The 17,268-nt window shown below is 39.6% G+C and overlaps 2 protein-coding genes across 4 annotated transcripts; one reads left to right on the forward strand and one right to left on the reverse strand.

Moving 5' to 3' along the window:
• Positions 1 to 6,911: 6,911 nt before the first annotated feature.
• On the forward strand, positions 6,912 to 12,495 carry LOC118339543 (four and a half LIM domains protein 2). Of its 2 annotated transcripts, none has more exons than XM_035677237.1 (6): positions 6,912 to 7,024; positions 9,760 to 9,935; positions 10,057 to 10,231; positions 10,957 to 11,126; positions 11,264 to 11,450; positions 11,553 to 12,495. In XM_035677237.1, exons 2-6 carry the CDS (start codon positions 9,780 to 9,782, stop codon positions 11,702 to 11,704), a joined length of 840 nt encoding a protein of 279 aa, XP_035533130.1. In that variant the 5' UTR covers positions 6,912 to 7,024; positions 9,760 to 9,779; the 3' UTR covers positions 11,705 to 12,495. The 2 variants fall into 2 exon arrangements, with proteins under 2 accessions (XP_035533130.1, XP_035533131.1); XM_035677238.1 differs by lacking the exon at positions 6,912 to 7,024 and adding an exon at positions 9,373 to 9,447.
• A 63-nt stretch (positions 12,496 to 12,558) lies between these two features.
• cunh2orf49 (chromosome unknown C2orf49 homolog) lies at positions 12,559 to 16,851 on the reverse strand. 2 transcript variants are annotated; one of them, XM_035677240.1, is made up of 4 exons: positions 16,711 to 16,851; positions 16,375 to 16,529; positions 14,205 to 14,457; positions 12,559 to 13,716 (listed from the first exon to the last, which is right to left on the reverse strand). In XM_035677240.1, the coding sequence occupies exons 1-4, from the start codon at positions 16,819 to 16,821 to the stop codon at positions 13,660 to 13,662; spliced, it is 576 nt and encodes a 191-aa protein (XP_035533133.1). In that variant the 5' UTR covers positions 16,822 to 16,851; the 3' UTR covers positions 12,559 to 13,659. The 2 variants fall into 2 exon arrangements, with proteins under 2 accessions (XP_035533133.1, XP_035533132.1); XM_035677239.1 differs by having other exon boundaries at positions 16,366 to 16,529.
• Between the last annotated feature and the right edge of the window lie 417 nt (positions 16,852 to 17,268).

Below are 17,268 nucleotides of genomic sequence, written 5' to 3' on the forward strand. Positions count from 1 at the left end.
ATCTACGCTGTCTCCATCATCAGTTGTGCACATCACACATACCAACCTTTACTGGCTCATTACTATAATGTCAGGATGTTAAAATAACAAACCCACTGGTGAACATTTGACCCGCATCCAGCTCCCCACCCTCATTCAACGCAATGACATTCAGACCCTAACAACTCAATTAGGTTAGAAAGCAGATAAAAATCACGTGCTTATCTGTTGAAGATCCACATTTTCGGTTAAGCTTGTTTTAACACAGCTGACTCAGGGATAATTGGAAAGAGCTGAGATGAATGTTTAGGCTTACAGTGGGCTTTATTAAATTGTCTGAATTTCATTTAACAGAAAAATTATTAGACATGGTCTGTGACTGAGAGGTTATATAACATTACTGCTGTACATTAAAAGCTGCTGTTAAAGTGTAAAAGTATTGGAATGGTTAGTTATTCATACCCCTCCTCTCTTAAGCCCAAAGAGAGCATGACTTATTAATCGAAGCTGAGTAACACTTGTCAACACTTTATCTGCCACTGCCATAATCAGGATGTCTTCCATTTTAGATCCACACCCCTCATATTCTCACCAGCCGCACAAAATCATCTCACTGAGTGACTGCTGAGAGCCCTGCAGCTGAGCAGAGCTACAGTTACAACCCTGATGAAACTAGATGTTTATTTTGGCAGAAAGGCGCCCGTCTTTAAGTCCACGTGATTGGAAGTGATGATGTATGTGATGAGCCAGTGGCTCCCGTGCTATGTTTGCTATTCTGTGGCCTCCAGATCCAGTGAAACGTGAATCACATAAAATGTAGAGGATGTGTATGATGAAATACTGTATATCTATATGTGTTTTTCTGTTGGAGCTGTCTTTCTCCAAATCATCCTACAGTGTGAAAGAGGACAGAGGACACAAATATACATTTACCACCAGGAAACATGTCTACCATACAACTGGGAGACAAGATTAAAAACTGATTTAAAAGTCTTGTGATTTATTTGGATGTGTCAATAGGCATGGATGCATTAGGATTTTATTGATACTGACAGCCTATTGATGCTTCTCATGGATATTATTGTTGATACTACTCTACATAATCTGGTGCAAAATATAAAGATATGACATTAAAAGATTTCAAAGTTATTTTATCATTTATTTCTTGCAAAAATAAGTTAAATTGCTTCCCAAAGTATTGCATTTAGTGTCATTTTCACTAAATTTAGCAAAGTGAGCCCACACTTTTGAATGTTTTGCCCCAATAATAAACTAAATGAGGATGCTATATGCTATGCTATATGACCTTGATCTTGACCCCAGCACTGTCATTTGACTCAAGGAAGAACTACAGGCTAACTCACCTTGGAGCTTGAAGGTACAACGATATAGCTTTGTGGGAAAAATAAATGGTCAAATTTCATTTGGTTGACAAATCCAATTAGCACCCAGCAGCTAATTTAGTATCCTCAGTGAGCGTCAGAAGCTTGCACACAATGCATCCTGGTAAATCACATGTATAATCACTGCCGGCACGGCTCTGCAAGCAGGAGAACTCAACTTTCTCGGTCAATATAGCACGCACTGAGGAATGTATTGACCACATATGCCATCAACACTGATTTGACATTCACATAAACTGTTGTTAATTTTCCCTTTAATTAATCAATTATACTTGTGGCTTTCCTTCTGTTTATGTCAAAACATCTGAAACTGAGTCAGCTATATGAAATTCAGCCATCATTCATTTTATACAGAAACCTTTGCTTTTCCTACATGTGACGTGGTCACTTAGTGATGCACATAATGATGAGAGTTTGAACAATGATGCAATCGCTTAGCTTTGAAAAAGAAAATATGTGAATGGCATAATTAATGACTATGGATCTTTGAACCGAGCTAAACTAAATGATTCAGGAAACTAATTTTTAATTATAACCTCTGGTGCTTTAGATCTAAACCCGATTCCTTGTTTTGACACAGCAAAAGTAAAACCTCTCTTTCACCAACTCTTTAAGGCCTTTTCTGTCAGAATGACCAAATAACTAAAAGCCTCCCAGCATTGCAGAGTGGGGACTCCAGCTGCCACCAGCCTACCAGCCTCAATCTTCCACCAGCCCGCAGATCTTTTGGATGCGTATTCTGGGACATGGGGCTTGGTACAAGCTGCCAGAGTGCCACCATGACAGCTGTCCCTGCTTTGACAGAATTAGTGAGATAAACACAGCCAGAGACAGAGGGGCCCAGTGTTTGTACTTGATAAGTGAGATCAGACGAGACTGCTGCACTGTCTTTGAGAAAAGGAACACGAGAAACAACAAAGTTATTAAGACTGGGACATCTCACTTAACCTAATTTAATAGAGCTGAATTTTATAATGACATGTCATCAAAAGAAAATGTTCATTAACCTTTATTAAAGGAACAAAACACCCAAATATCGATGCACTCCCACTCAGTTCATAAAAATGAGGGCTATTAATGAATTTTGAGGGGTGCAAAAGAGCTTTAATAGCATCATAATAACATTAACAGATGGAATTTTAATGGGGAAATTATATTTTACCATTAAAATACTAATGCTGTTATGAGGATCCTTTCTGCTCTACTTAAGGCTGCATATTAATTGCAGATCAACTTAAAAACCTGTGTCAACTTTGTGCTTTTAAACACTACACATTAACATCCAGATGATTCCAGAGGAGTAGATTCATAATAGTAATTCTGTTTGTATAATTGAATATGTAAAAGGAAAAAGGAACAAAGAGAAAAGATAAACTTCAGCATCTGAATAAAAATATCTGGTGACTGCTAGGGCTGAAACATCCCACCAATCTTTGCAGGGATTTAGCAGTCTGGGAATACAACACCAGGCTAAATGACTGAAGATTTGCTGTGTCATATATATAGACCCACACCACTGCTATGGCACCGAGCGAAGAGAGAGTGAAAATGAGTACAGGAGGCTTTTAATCATTGCCATAAATTCAATGTCAGGGGACAGAACAATCACACTGATCACAGAAATGTGCACAGGAGACAGTTGTGGAAAGATGTAATATTGTAGTCTCACAAATTTGGACATGCCAAAAACACAAATGGGCCTATCCAGAGTCTGTGTTTGATTCGTCTGTAGATATGTTGTTGTATGCTGTAGAGCTGTTTTTATTCCTTAATTCTTAAGAGATTCGTATCCCAGCATGCTTTCGGACAGACAAGCTGGGAAACATCCTACATATGTATCAACAAACCAGGAAAGAACAAACCGTTCAGAATTTAAAGAAAAGGTAATTGCAATGGCCGAAAAACCTTTTTACTGGTTCTCAAAGTCAAATTTGTGACCTATGGCTATATTAAATTCAATTATAATGCCAAAATGGATGTTATCTCAGGGTACTTTTCATATTTTAGAATAAAGCAGGTCTCGACCATACTCTTTATACAATTAATTATTACAGGAAGAGTCATGCTGTCATCATTTGGGTTTCATTATGTGATTTTGACAATTATTGGAGCAAGCTGAAGCAGCAATTTGAGGCTATGTGAGGCTAAGTTTTAGTCTTACTTACAAATGTAACTTTTACTGTGGGGGATTCTAATGGCAACTGGTACTTTTGCAGCCCTGCTCTCACCCTAATCTCAGGACATTCACAAGCAACACAGGCCAGTACTTCCTTATTTAATTAAATAGTTTGTTGACCAAGACTGTCAGCAGAAAAATAAAGCCATTTTCACTGCTATAGCTACATGTTCAATCTGGAACTTAACATGCACTAAGACAAGATAACATTATTTCAAAATTTAAGATAGCAAAGAAAAAGAAAAAACTTTGGCTAACTCTACTAATGTGGATATACAGTACTTGTTTAATGGGAATATTGTGGCTTGTTAAAGCAATATGACCTTTTGGTAAATATGCTTATTCACTTCACACCAAGAGTTAGATGAAAATACGTATGCATTAAATATAAAGCTACAGCCAGCAGCTTGTTAGCTTAGCACAAACCCTGGAAAAGGGTAAACGGCCTGCCTGACTGTGTCCAACAGTATATTTTAAGTGTTAAAACTATATGTCACTGTTTTCACAGGGTCTTATGTGTGGAACCATTCCTTGGCTGGAAGCATCAACAACCTAAAGTCTCTCTTGGTTGAAAAATTGTGTGGCACATAACCCTATCAAAACCATTTTTTATACTTTATATTTTTTACGGATTAAACAAAAGATATAGTGCGTTAATCTTTGGGTTTTACAGATGCTGGTAGGGAAATTTTTGTTACCATTGGACGAAACCAGGATAGCCCTTTCCTTGTTTCCAGTATTTGTGCTATACTAAACTAACCGGCTGCTAGCTGTAGTCATATACTGAATAGATGTAATTATACACTGTAAGAGTGGTAACTATCTTCTCATCTAACGCTCAGAATGAAAGGAATAAGAGTATTTCCCAGAATGTCAAACTACTCCTTTTATGAAGGTAATGTAGTCTCAAATAGAGGCTGTGGTAGTCAGGCAAACTCCTGCTGTATACTTGCTAAGCTGCAAGTATACCCTATTCCCACAGTGGGACCCCGAAATGATTCTGTTCCTCTTCATCAGTTCTAATTGCCCATTTGAGACCTTTATTATGACGCTGCACGTTCTTTAAAGTCAGTTGCTGCGATCCATTTCAACCTGTTTGGCAGTTTGCAGTGCAGTGAAGTTCTTCCCGAGGATCATATTGGATCTTGGATGACCCAGAGAAATTCCAGTCCAATTGGTTGCTGTGGCATTAATGATTAACAGTCCACTAGTGATGATGGGGTCTGCCTGGCTTGACCTTTCCACATGGCTGTATTTGCAGCAGAAGTAAGCACCAGGCTTTAGCATCACGATAGCCTTGCAGTGCTCAAACAGCTGCACCTTTATCCCTTGGCCTTAGCAACTGAGTTGGAGGCCTCGAACCAGAGCACAGGGTGGGGGGGATAGCTGTGTGCCAGCTGAACACAGGCAAGAGGCAATGGCTGAGGGCTGGGGGGCAAAGACCGAGGGCATGCTAGTAGTTAGTTGAGCAAAACAGACCTTGAGAGTCTTGAGGTTTTAATTAGACCACATGTCTATAGTTAAGTGATCTTAAATGAATGTTTCTCACGCCTGGGTTAAATACTTAAGTAGGCTTAATATGGTAACCTAATGTATACATAAGCAATATAAGAGGAACATGTTAAACATATGTCTAATTCTTATGTATGTGCTCAAGTATTATGAAGGAAACCCCTCTAGTTTTTTCCTAAAAGTAAATTGGATGCATGAATGAAAAGATGCCACATGTCTGTGAGGCAGAGTAATCACATTAAATCTTTTTCCAGTCTTGTACTTCTGTCTGATCAAGTGTCATCTGACTTCAATTTTGCCTCCTAGTCCAAACAACACAGATTCCTGTTTGTCCTAACTTCCCGTTCAAACATTGGCATTCATGGCAGCATTGCCAAGCTAAATATATTTAAACAGAAATTTAAATTGGTTGGTTTCAAATGGTTTTTGAAGAGCAGTAAAATCTCCTTTCCACGGAAACACTAATTAAATAAGACTAAGAATCTACATGCTAGCTAGCTACTTCAACACAGCGGTGCTTTAAGCTAAATTCGAATGTCAACATACTAAAATGACAATGTTAACATGCTGATGTTTAGCATGAATACCATGTTCACCATCATAGTTAGAATGTTAGCATGCTACCATGTGCGTATTAGTACTTATAATAAGTACAGCTGAGGCTCAGAGGAATTATTATTATTATTAGTTTTTCAGGTATTTGTTCAAAAAGCTAAGTATTTGAAAAATTTTATGTTGGCCTGACGATGGCATTAGATAAAAAACAATGAAAGTATCACCAATATTCTTACAATTCATCCCGAGGGAAAAATTTATCGGTGTATCAAATTTCATGACAATTCAATCAATAGTTTATGAGTCTAAAAGTCGAGATATTTCAGTCTGTTACAAAGTGGTAGACTGACCGGTAGCAGTGCTGAAAAAGAGCTCTTTTTATACATAATACACACATACAAACACAAATATATGCATACACATACACACAGTACAAACACAACACTTTGTGGCACACCAATCTCTTTATGGCAGTCTACAAATAGAGCACTTGAATCTAGTGACGCATTTTCTCACTGGAGAGTGTCCAGGGACCACCAGGTCAGGAAAACCTGCTGCAGAGAAAGAGAGAGAGAGAGAGAATTTGGAACAGTACCAGGTTGATGGAGGGTGGTGTAGCAGTGTGAACAAAAGAGTGTAGGGTTGCAAAAAATAGTGCTAAAGTTTTCTTAGAAACTGTGTGGGTGTCTGGTCTGTCATTACCAGGCCTGGATACTGTTCTCAACACATTGGGAGGTTTGGGATTGAATGTGTATTCCCCTGTGAGGAAAAATATAGAGGTAGAGACAGATGGGACGTATTTAGGGACAAATCTCACAGGACAACCATCTTTGACATTTGACCCTTGGCATCAAAGGCCATAGGAGAGAAAATATTGTGGCATTATGTAACAGCATGCATATGTGTGTGTGTGTGCAATATTATGATAATGATAACCACAGATATCCATGAAGGAAAGGAGACAGTAATTGAGAAGAATGGCTTGCTGTCTTCCAGAAAACAGAATAGGGAGGGATGATATCAGTTATATGATAAGGCTGTCGTGGGGAGAAACAAAAATATTAGAAGGATGTAGTAAAATTGAAGTGACTGAGTGAATCACTGGTGGGTACGTGAGAAAGTGAACAACTGAGTGACCTTAAAAGGCCACGCGGTCTCACTGGTGACTGAATGAGCAAGTGAAAGGGGGCCTTGGGGTTATCTCTGTGAAGCGCCGCCGTATTTATAGATCATCTCAAAAAAGATCCCCTGCCCCCCGCCATTCAGTTGCCCCTCCCCCGTTTTCAATTAGCCCCTGATGGGTGGAGTAATGCAATCAGGAGTAACTACAGCTCACCCGCAGCCTTCTCTCTCAGTCTGCCCCAGACTCCGCACAGGCACACACTCCTCAGATAGGAAGGTAAGACCCAACTCTGTTCAGCTGCTCCACTATCCATCCATTCACTTGTCCATCTTTCCACCCATTTGTCCTTTCACTGGTCTTCATTCACCATGCCTTCCATTCTCCGGGACACAGCTGCTCACTGTGCTCCAGCATCCTCCTACCTGCCTCCTCCCCACCTGCCTGCTCATGTTCTCCTTCTTTCCACCTGCACAGTACCCTCACTATTTAACCGCCTCCTCTCTCTCCCAACTTTCTGTCCTCCTGTCTGTCTCAGAGACAGCCTGACTTCTCTTTTATTAAATAGTTTTATTAGGCTTTCTATTTTTGTCCAAGAAAAAAGGCAACCCAGAGCTCTTTTTCACCTTCTTCCCTCCCTTCCCATCAAGCGCACTCTTCCCTTCAGCAAAACTGTCTTGATAAAGGTGTATACTCCTCACTTACACCATAGTGACTTCCGTTGTTCCGCAAACTGATCTGTTCTTTTGCTTTTTTTGTGGTTTTTCAGCATTTGATGCACTTCACAACATTTTGGGGTGATGAAAGTGCTAAAAAGGTACCTGCTAATACAAAACAACAAACAGGAAAATTAAGCGGTTCTTGGGGTGATCTCTACATAATAGAGCAATATAGTTTAACATATAGTACATATACAGTACAGCTTGTAATTGTACAGCTGATGGAAGGAGTCAGGTTGAATTGCAAACTATTTTATTGTATTTACTTTGAGTATTAACTGTAAGTCAAGGTTTAATGGAATTTTTAAAGGAACATTTAAAGGAACATTCTCAATTTACAGCTTAATTTGATTTAACATTTTATTCCATTATCCACTTACTCTTCTATTATAAGCTCTTTGGTTCAAACTTATTTAATTGACCAAGAATTCTTCCAGACGTGTAGAAAATGAATGTGAGAAAGCTGTTCAGAGGTCTCACTGTCAGAGAAAGTACTTGTTTATGATTTCATTTCTGTAGATGGTTTTATGAATCTTTCTGGAAGTATAGGAATAAAGAGTTGTAGATTGTACAGTAAGATTTATTGGGCCATATAAGACATTTTAATTCATGATGATAGAATTGCTATCAAGAATTCCTTAAAAAAATAGAAAATAACTGTATTTTTAAACAAAACAACAACATTTTTATCTGAATGTACAGAGAGTTGATTGTCTGGTGCAAACAGTGCCTTTAAGCACTGGAACTTTCTGGGGATAGACCAGGCTGCAAACACTTGCCCTCCAACTGGCCGTAGATCAGTTTGGCATCAAGCGATTTGCACTGAGAGACTCCCAGATGAGCAGCATCAAAGAGACCCCAGAAGCTGGCAAACAGCTGAATGACATGTCTGAATAGCTGAAGGTTTTATTTGTGGCAGTTCAGATTGTCCTTTTTTTATTTTTAGGAGTTGGATAAATCCTTATATAAGCTAGGTGAGTCATGGTGGGAGCAACAGACAATGAGGGAATGTGGGAGGGGTTGAGAATAACTCGGAGCAGAAAGGACAGGCAGATTAAACGTCTCAGCCAGATAAAAGATACAAACCCTCTTGAATGTTGGGAACATCACAAATCACTCACAGATATCATGTTGGACCACTGAGGTGGGAATAGACGGTGATCACAAATAGATAAAGGGGAAGAAGTATCTGACAGTCCAAGCACAATAAAGCAGCAGGATCAAGGCAATAACAACAGAGGAGGAGAGGGGCTCAATTAAAAACAAAAATGCAAGAAATTAAGAAAAGCTGCAAAAACTGAAACAGTGGATGAGGAGGGAATATAAAATGAGTAATTAAGTTTTCTAGCTTTTTTTTTCTAAGCTCCTCCTATGGTTTTTGCTGAAGAATCAATAGACAATACCGTAGTAAAGCACGTGTGTGAGTGACAAAAACCCTGTGGTGTTATTAAACCCTGTATGCACTGGGACACTGGACAACTGCACTTTTACTTTACCTTTTTCTCATATCTTATATACCACTCACAAAGACACACATACTGTATACTCAAATATATAGCCTACACTATCCTTGGTCAACAGAGAGTAAGAGTATTTAAGTACAGGTGGGATAACCAGAGGGCTTAACAGGCGGGCCACAAACAGCTGCAGATTGTGAGTAGCCATTATTACGAGTGCCATTCAAACCCACTTATACACTGACACACACACACTCTCACTCACGTACATGCATGCAAGATGACAAGGGATACTGTGATTTGGTGCTGACAGCTGGATGTGAGGTGACGGATGAGTCAGTGTACAGTGGCATGGTGAGCGTTGGTATGCAACGGGGCAAAAGTTGTCTCTAAGCAGGACTGATAGGAGTTATTTATATCCTCCTCATCTGTCACCTTCTACTTCTGACACCAAGAACCAAATGAAGGACTGCTGAGAGATGGTAGAGAGAGATGAAAGTGGAAAAACGCAGCATGGAAAAACCCTGTAATGAAGGATCTTGATAGTGATTGTGTCCTAGAATAGATTGATTGGTTGGAATGTATGATTTCTAAGAAACTGCTCTCTGCTGACTGTGACTGCAAACATGTATTTAAACTGAGCAGCAAAAAGACAAAACTGTCTACCAAACTTAATGTTATTTAGGTGATAAGATGTAGAAAAATCCTCATGGGGAAATTTATCAGATGTGGTAGTCTAACTCAGCTTCCAACCTCTGTTTGCAGAAAGTCACAATGTTCTGACAGAATACATTCTCTGCTCTCACTTTCTGCGTCTCTTTGTCTTTCTCTCTCTCAGGTGAGTGACCCTGGGTCAAAATGACCGAGCGCTACGACTGCCACTACTGCAAGGAGTCCCTGTTTGGGAAGAAGTATGTTCTGAGAGAGGAGAATCCCTACTGTGTGAAATGTTACGAGAGCCTGTACTCCAACACCTGTGAGGAGTGCAAGAAGCCCATTGGCTGCAACACCAGGGTAAGAGATGTCACAGAAATACATTGTACACATGAGCCCTAACATCCTCTTCCTGTGGGTTTCTGTGTTGAACTCTAAGTGTCATCAGAGTCGGTCTCGCTCTAATCTACTGTTCTTGTAGGATCTGTCCTACAAGGACCGTCACTGGCATGAGGACTGTTTCAAGTGCTTCCAGTGCAAGCGCTCGCTGGTGGACAAGCCTTTCTCCACCAAGGATGAACAACTCCTCTGCACTGAGTGCTACTCCAATGAGTATTCCTCCAAGTGCCATGAGTGCAAGAAAACCATCATGCCAGGTAAGAATACAGCAACAAAAAGAGCAACATTCTTAGGTGTTGCCAAAACCAGATAGCAAAATCCAATCTCTTATATGAAAAAGCTCTCTACTCAGCTTAATTGTTAGCCCTTGTCACCCTGTTAATATCACATATATTAATACAGATTTTAGTAAAAATGTCCATGTTTCACCAACCAAAATATTGCAATACATATGCGTCAAAGTAGGACAAATACAGCAATGAATTTTAAGTGTTTTGTGCAGTTCATAAACCACTTGGCCTCCAGCACCATAAATGCTTCCAGTGCATCGCTGTATGTGAAGGAATGTGATAGAAAGTAGATCTATAGTAAGTGTCAGAATAGTGCATCTGTAAATGTGTCTATTATATTAAAGGCACAATAAACCAGTGTAATTATGTTAGATGGGTAGATGTTCACAGGAGTCAGTCACAACATATATCACCATGTTAATATACAGTTGCAGGGGGTTGTGACTACAAAGACCCATATGGTATTAAGTTTCAGAAAATTCCTAATATTTATGTAGAACAATTAAGCTCAAGTAAGTGGACCAATTGCTCTAAATGTAAATCGTTATCACAAACAAGACCAAAATGGATAATTAAATGTATATTGTTTCTTGACTCTACAACACTCTTTTTCTGTTTTTCTAATCCTGTCTTACTGGTTGCATCCCTTTACTAACTCCATCCATTCCTTTCCTTTATTTTTTCTTCTGAAGGCTCCAGAAAGATGGAGCACAAGGGGAACAGTTGGCACGAGACCTGTTTCACCTGTCAAAGATGCCAGCAGCCCATTGGCACAAAGAGCTTCATCCCTAAGGACAACAACAACTTCTGTGTGCCCTGCTACGAGAAGCAGTTTGCCATGCAGTGTGTGCACTGCAAGAAGGTAAGAAACTATACCTGCTGTACAAACTCTCCAGTGAAACTGATTTTCAGAGTTGCACTCAATCATTCTCCATCTTCTCTCAAAGAACCATGATTACATGTGAAAGAAAACATGTCACTCTTGTTTCGTCTTATCAGCCCATCACCACTGGCGGGGTGACCTACCATGACCAGCCCTGGCACAAGGACTGCTTCCTGTGCACTAGCTGCAAGCAGCAGCTGTCTGGCCAGAGGTTTACCTCTAGAGATGACTTTGCCTATTGTCTCAACTGCTTCTGCAACCTTTATGCCAAGAAGTGTGCCTCCTGCACCACCCCCATTAGTGGTAATGAGAATTATTTATTTATTAGTCTCCCTGCAAAGTAAAAAGGATTGTTTATAAAATCTCTATCAGTTGTTTTGACTTGGACTTGTTCTTCACCTTCAGGCCTTGGAGGCAGCAAGTATATTTCCTTCGAGGAGCGCCAGTGGCACAATGACTGCTTCAACTGTAAGAAGTGCTCCGTGTCCCTGGTCGGCCGTGGCTTCCTCACTGAGCGCGATGATATCCTGTGCCCAGAGTGCGGCAAGGACATCTAACTCAGTCTGAGGGATGACGGATACATCTGATTGGATGACATTGTTATGATAGAGGAAAGAAAGAGATACAATCAGTACTATCAGAGCACAGCATCTTTACTACCAAGCATTACTATGAATGTACATTGTGTATGCAAATACAAACTACTAACAGTGTTATTTGAATCTAGAAAGTTTATTTAAATGTTCACTCTTTGAGAAAAGTAATTACTAATAAAATATAAATGTTGGCATGAATGTAAAGACAATTATGAAACAGCAACATGTTTGCAGATATACACTGTATGAAGCATTTTTAAATAAATCTACAATAGTAATGTAGACTATCACCTTTGAAGTGTAATACTTACTGCTTTGTGCATGGACTACCTTGATGCTGTAATCAAAGGTTTTGTGAATGAGGTTTGCTTCTACCAATAAAATATATTAAAATTGTGTCTTGACTCTTATAATTGCCAACTGTAGCTGTGCATGAAATCACATAGATTTCAGAATTGTTCATACAAAACAGGGGGGCAAAATGTTTCTATTCGAAACTTTTAGGCAGAAAATGCACACAAATTTAATAGTTACTGCCGATTGGTGGGTTTAAGACTTAATGATGAATTTAGATTTCCTTTATTATTTTCAGAATCAGAATCAGAATTATGTTTATTGCAAAGTAGGTTTTTACACTTACCAGGAATTTGTCTTGGTGCATTGGTGCATAAAATATAAAACTCACAAAAGAATAGTACTTGAATATTAGTTTAAGAGTACATTGAGTACCACTTAAGTTACAATACAGGCATATAGAACAAAGGTAAAAAGGCTGCTGACTTTTCTACTGTAATTAAACCAACAAAGGTGATTCATTGTATGAAGACAATTTATTTTAAAAAACTGTTGGTACAAACATGACAATGGATTCAAAATACTTTGTTAATCTCGTTCCTGTGTTCCTGTCATCTGTTTGATTAACCCTGTCTGCATCTATTTCAAAGACAGTAACTGGAAGTCAATTAATCCACACTTCCAAATAAATATACTTCAAAAAGACAATATTCTTGTACATATTCCTTCCTTTTGTCTAAGTTATTAAAGGGTGATATTCAAATATCCGCTTCCTCTGTGTCAAAATGGTCATTTAGCAGTCTATTATGATACAGCTGTATAAGAAAACTGGTTTGTCTCCATGTTATGTGCAACATATGCACAATATCACATTACACTGATATTTAAAAACCTGAACAACTTGTGAATCAGCACTGACGTTTGAATATAGGAAAACCTCAGTGAAATGGAGCTCATGGAGAATAAAAATTACATCCACTGCCGGTTCAGAATTTAAACAAGGTTCAGCACAAATATGGTAGTATGTATTCTTTTTAAAAAAAAAGGTACACCAAAGTATTATTTTTTTAATATTTAATATTATTTGCCTCATAACTTGTTCATAATGCCTTTTAGATTTGTCCATCATTTTGAAAGTCACAATCTCTATGAAAGACTTTAGTGTTTGTCTCAAAACCCTTGCAAACCAGCACCAGAAGCCGTCTTTACTAAAACCAACTCATCCACAGAAACAACCATCATTTCCTTAAATGGTATTTCAGAAAACTAAAGCTGTGTTGATGTTTTTTCCTCTAAAAGATCTCCATGTGTGGGACATGAGTAAAGTTGCTGATCTTTGATGGTAAGGGCACTTGAGGTTGTGGAAAGCGACAAGGAAGCTTGTGACTTCACAAAAGCAGGACGACCTTCGGAGCGCCACCGCATCCTGTCAGCTGTAACACCTGAACGAGAGCTGCGAGGTGGCCTCGGCAAACAGGTATCATCCCTTTTGTGATGCAATTAGTAGGATAACTATGATGGGTAGAGCACAGGCAGTGAGGACAACAACATCTGGTGGGAGGAGAGTGGTCTATCCTTCAGAGCTTGAGTTCCACCAGGTCTGTGTGAACAGGGGTCAGAGGTCAGGGCCATGTCACATGCTGGATCTTTTTCTTCACCTCTGGAGACTTCACTGTATCCTGAAGAGATGGAAGATGAAACAGAAGGTGTTAGTGTAGTGAAACAATGTAAGTTACAAACACTATTTCTTTCTCTGACGGTTAAAGGCCCACTGTGTAACATTTAGGAGCATTTATTGGCAGAAATGGCATAGAATATTCACAGGCATGTTTTCATTAGTGTGTAATCACCTGGATATAGGAATCACTATGTTTTAGAATGAGACGTTTTTAAACTACAAACGCTGCAGCTTCTATGGTGTCCACCATGTTGAATTGCCATGTGTCTACAGTAGCCCAGCAGGGACAAAGGGTGAAGCAACAGGGTTGTGATCTGCACACCGCTAGATGCCACTAAATCCTACACACTGAGGCTTCTCTTGATATTTTCATTATTTGCCTTAAATGAGTTCCAAACCAATTATAATACAAACAATACAATTAAATACAAGAAACACAGAACAATATTAATAGCTGTGCACATTTACGTGTAATTCATAAGTTCCTACCGAGCTGTCTGCTTCTCGTTTGAGGTTTGCTGTGTCAGAGCTGTGTTGAACGGATGAAGAAGAGGAAGATGAGTTTCCAGATAGCTTGCGGATGGGGTTGGACAGGTTTGCAGCAGGGGGAGGTTTTAACCTGTCAGTGACTCCTGTTGACACAGTGGTTCCCTCTGGTTTTTTTACTTTTAGTGGGCCGGAATGAGACGAACTGCCATCAAACACAATCAGAGGCCTTTTCCTATTGTGGTCATTACTGGAACTGGAAATGAACAAACAGTGAACACAATAATCAGTTGTTTACACTCAAACGCATTAAACACATGTTGATAGTGGGAGCTCTGGCTGAGCAGCTGCACGAGGAGAAGCGCTACTCTGTGCTGGCACACTGAGACTATTCCCTCGCCAGTACCGGTTTGGTATTTTGGTGACTCGCCTCACATTGCAGTTGAAGGAGGGACACAGTAGGCGGTGTGCCACACTAAGTCTTGGTGCCAAGAAGGGCCGTGTTTCGTGTCATCTGCTTGGAGCAGGTCAACATTGCTGCTGTGCTGTCAACTGAATTGGTAAAGGCACATGCACATGAACCTCTTTAAAATCACACAAACACCTTCAGTCGTGTTTCATACTCTTAAACTGACATGTGATCACTCAATTGTTTTCTAATTATAGCAATAATGCCTGTGAGGCAGAATAAAGAGCAATGACATCATCCACACAGTTAGTATCTGGTGCTGAAGGCGTTTCCTTTCCACCAGCACCTCTTTATTACAGCTATCTGACTACACACATCACATTCACTGGCTTGTGTGACTTATTGACCAACATGATGTGACAGAAAATCTAATATTTCAAAAGCTTCTAGCTGAAAATATGATTCTCTGTTATTATAAATTGAACTACCCAACAGTTTGTACAAATAGAGTTCAAATGACTAGTTGATTGATAAAATTAACTGGCAACTACTTTGATAATCATAATTATACAGTTTATTATTTTTATTATACAGCACAGTGTGCTAATAGAATTATTTATTATCGTGAATTATTTTAGTTTACTTACTTTAATTTTGAGGTCTGTTGGTTGGACAGAACAATCATTGTGTCACTTTTTTTCACTGTTTTTTTTTACATTTTTTAACAAATCAAAACAATCAATTGATTCATGGAGAAAATAATCAGCAGATGAATCAGTGATGAAAATATTGATCATTTGTAGTCCCACAGAGTTTAACAGTGTATTTTCACAGTTCGGTATTAATACTTTTACTTAAGTAAAGGATCTGAATACTTCCTCCACCACTGATCACCAGACTGCTCTCACTTGCTGGACGTATTGTAATGTTTGACCATGAGGTTGGGGTTCTGGTACATAGGGTGAGTGCTGGGGTCACACTGGATCAATCAAAACACAGTATTGTCCATCTTGAAACCTTCTAGTTAGCGTTAAAGAGCTGGATGATAATGAAGCTCCAAAGCTTGTTTCCTGTCTCACTGGTTCAGTATATCGTGTTGGCGCTTGTGTCAGATGAACACCCCATGACTGATGACGTCCAAAGCTTCAAACATCACTGCTGCTTCAGAAAGAGCTTCATTCAGTTTAAAGTTTGGCAGATAAACTACGGAGAACATTAGCGGAATAAGGAGAGAGCTGAATACTTTAGAAATATGGCACTGCACACTAAAATTATATAATCCCAACTATGGGAACAGCTCCACTTAATACCAAGCAATAATAAAATACACGTAATTGGTTAATCTAGTGAATATCACATTGTGACTCATATGAAAATAAAGTAATTAACCATGACCAAGTTGAACCAAGTTGAAACACATGACTCCACAGAGCCACTTGGCCTAAACTACTCCAACAAGGTACATTCATATTTCCTGCTACATCTCTGCTTTTTGGGCAGTGCATTCATTTATTGATTTACTGTAACATATTGCACCATACTATCTTTATTACATATTTAATGATAACGTGCACATTCACATGAGACTAACACCATTACAATCAGAGAGCTGTTGTTCTTCAGCTCCAGTCCTGAAGAGCTGCTCTAAGTTCTGCACACCCACAACATGTCACCGTGTTGCTGAGTTTAAAGCACTAACATTTGATTTTTCAGCACAAATAGACAGAAAAGCCCCAAAGCTTCATCAGCGGTTACCTGTCTGACCTGTGCCCAGCCGGGGTCTGCCTCCCTCGGCTCTTCTCCATCCTCTTCCCCCAGCGGCTGGTGGGTAAAGTCCTCTGCGGCAGCGGGATCACATGCCGGAGGTAGAGCTCCGTGAGCCGGTCCCGACTCTGGCAGTCCCTGGTACTGATATTTCTCTGATTCAGAGAGAGAGAACTGTTAGCTCCAGATGTTAAACATCAGTCAACGTTGCTAGTGAAACAGCCAACGAGCCTTTGCTGGCTGTTAGCCGGTGTGCTAACCATTACACACCCTTCCTCCTTCATCTCTCCACGTTCAAAGACACTTTTAGACGTTGCTCTCCGAACATCAACTCACCTCACTTAATATGAGCCGCATGAAGTCTTGAGACAACAGCTCAGGGTGCAGCAATAGATCCACATTACAGCTACTAACAGCATCTCCATCCTGCCCCGTGGAGGTCGCCATATTGGATGCTCATCTATTCCCGACATGCACCGCGTCATAACAACCCAGCATGCCGGGTCATGTCTCTGAAACACTAATGATGACTGCACGTTTCTTGATATACAGTATACATATATATCTATATATATATCTATGGTTTCTGTGCCTATTTGAAAATATCCATTTAGTCATTTTTGTGCAAACTGCAGTCTTCACGACATATGACACATGACATGTGCAGTAGTTTATTAACACACTCCGGATTCATTGAAATAGGCCACTTTACTTTGATTTTAGGGAACATTGTGCATATATTAGGCCTATGGTTCCCAACCTGTTTCCTTAAGGGACCCCTTTTCCATCATTGAGTAAACTGACGACCCCAGACTAGGCGACAGCTGATAACGCAGTGATTTGGTTGAATTGTGAGCAGATTATTTCCTCCATCAGAATCAGAATCAGATTTAT

The sequence above is a fragment of the Morone saxatilis genome, unplaced genomic scaffold (assembly GCF_004916995.1).
Source record: "Morone saxatilis isolate NCDOM2014 unplaced genomic scaffold, NCSU_SB_2.0 Contig5, whole genome shotgun sequence".
Classification (NCBI taxonomy): Eukaryota; Metazoa; Chordata; class Actinopteri; family Moronidae; genus Morone; species Morone saxatilis.

What these genes read in the sequence shown, in the direction of transcription:
- LOC118339543 (XM_035677237.1), top strand. Translation starts at nt 9,780, where the DNA reads ATGACCGAGCGCTACGACTGCCACTACTGCAAGGAGTCCCTGTTTGGG. An exon ending in AGTGTGTGCACTGCAAGAAG is followed by an intron (nt 11,127 to 11,263) that starts GTAAGAAACTAT and finishes TCGTCTTATCAG; the next exon opens with CCCATCACCACTGGCGGGGT. An exon ending in CTGCACCACCCCCATTAGTG is followed by an intron (nt 11,451 to 11,552) that starts GTAATGAGAATT and finishes CTTCACCTTCAG; the next exon opens with GCCTTGGAGGCAGCAAGTAT.
- cunh2orf49 (XM_035677239.1), bottom strand. Translation starts at nt 16,821, where the DNA reads ATGGCGACCTCCACGGGGCAGGATGGAGATGCTGTTAGTAGCTGTAAT. An exon ending in TGCGGCTCATATTAAGTGAG is followed by an intron (nt 16,530 to 16,710) that starts GTGAGTTGATGT and finishes TCTCTGAATCAG; the next exon opens with AGAAATATCAGTACCAGGGA. An exon ending in AACGAGAAGCAGACAGCTCG is followed by an intron (nt 13,717 to 14,204) that starts GTAGGAACTTAT and finishes CCATCTCTTCAG; the next exon opens with GATACAGTGAAGTCTCCAGA.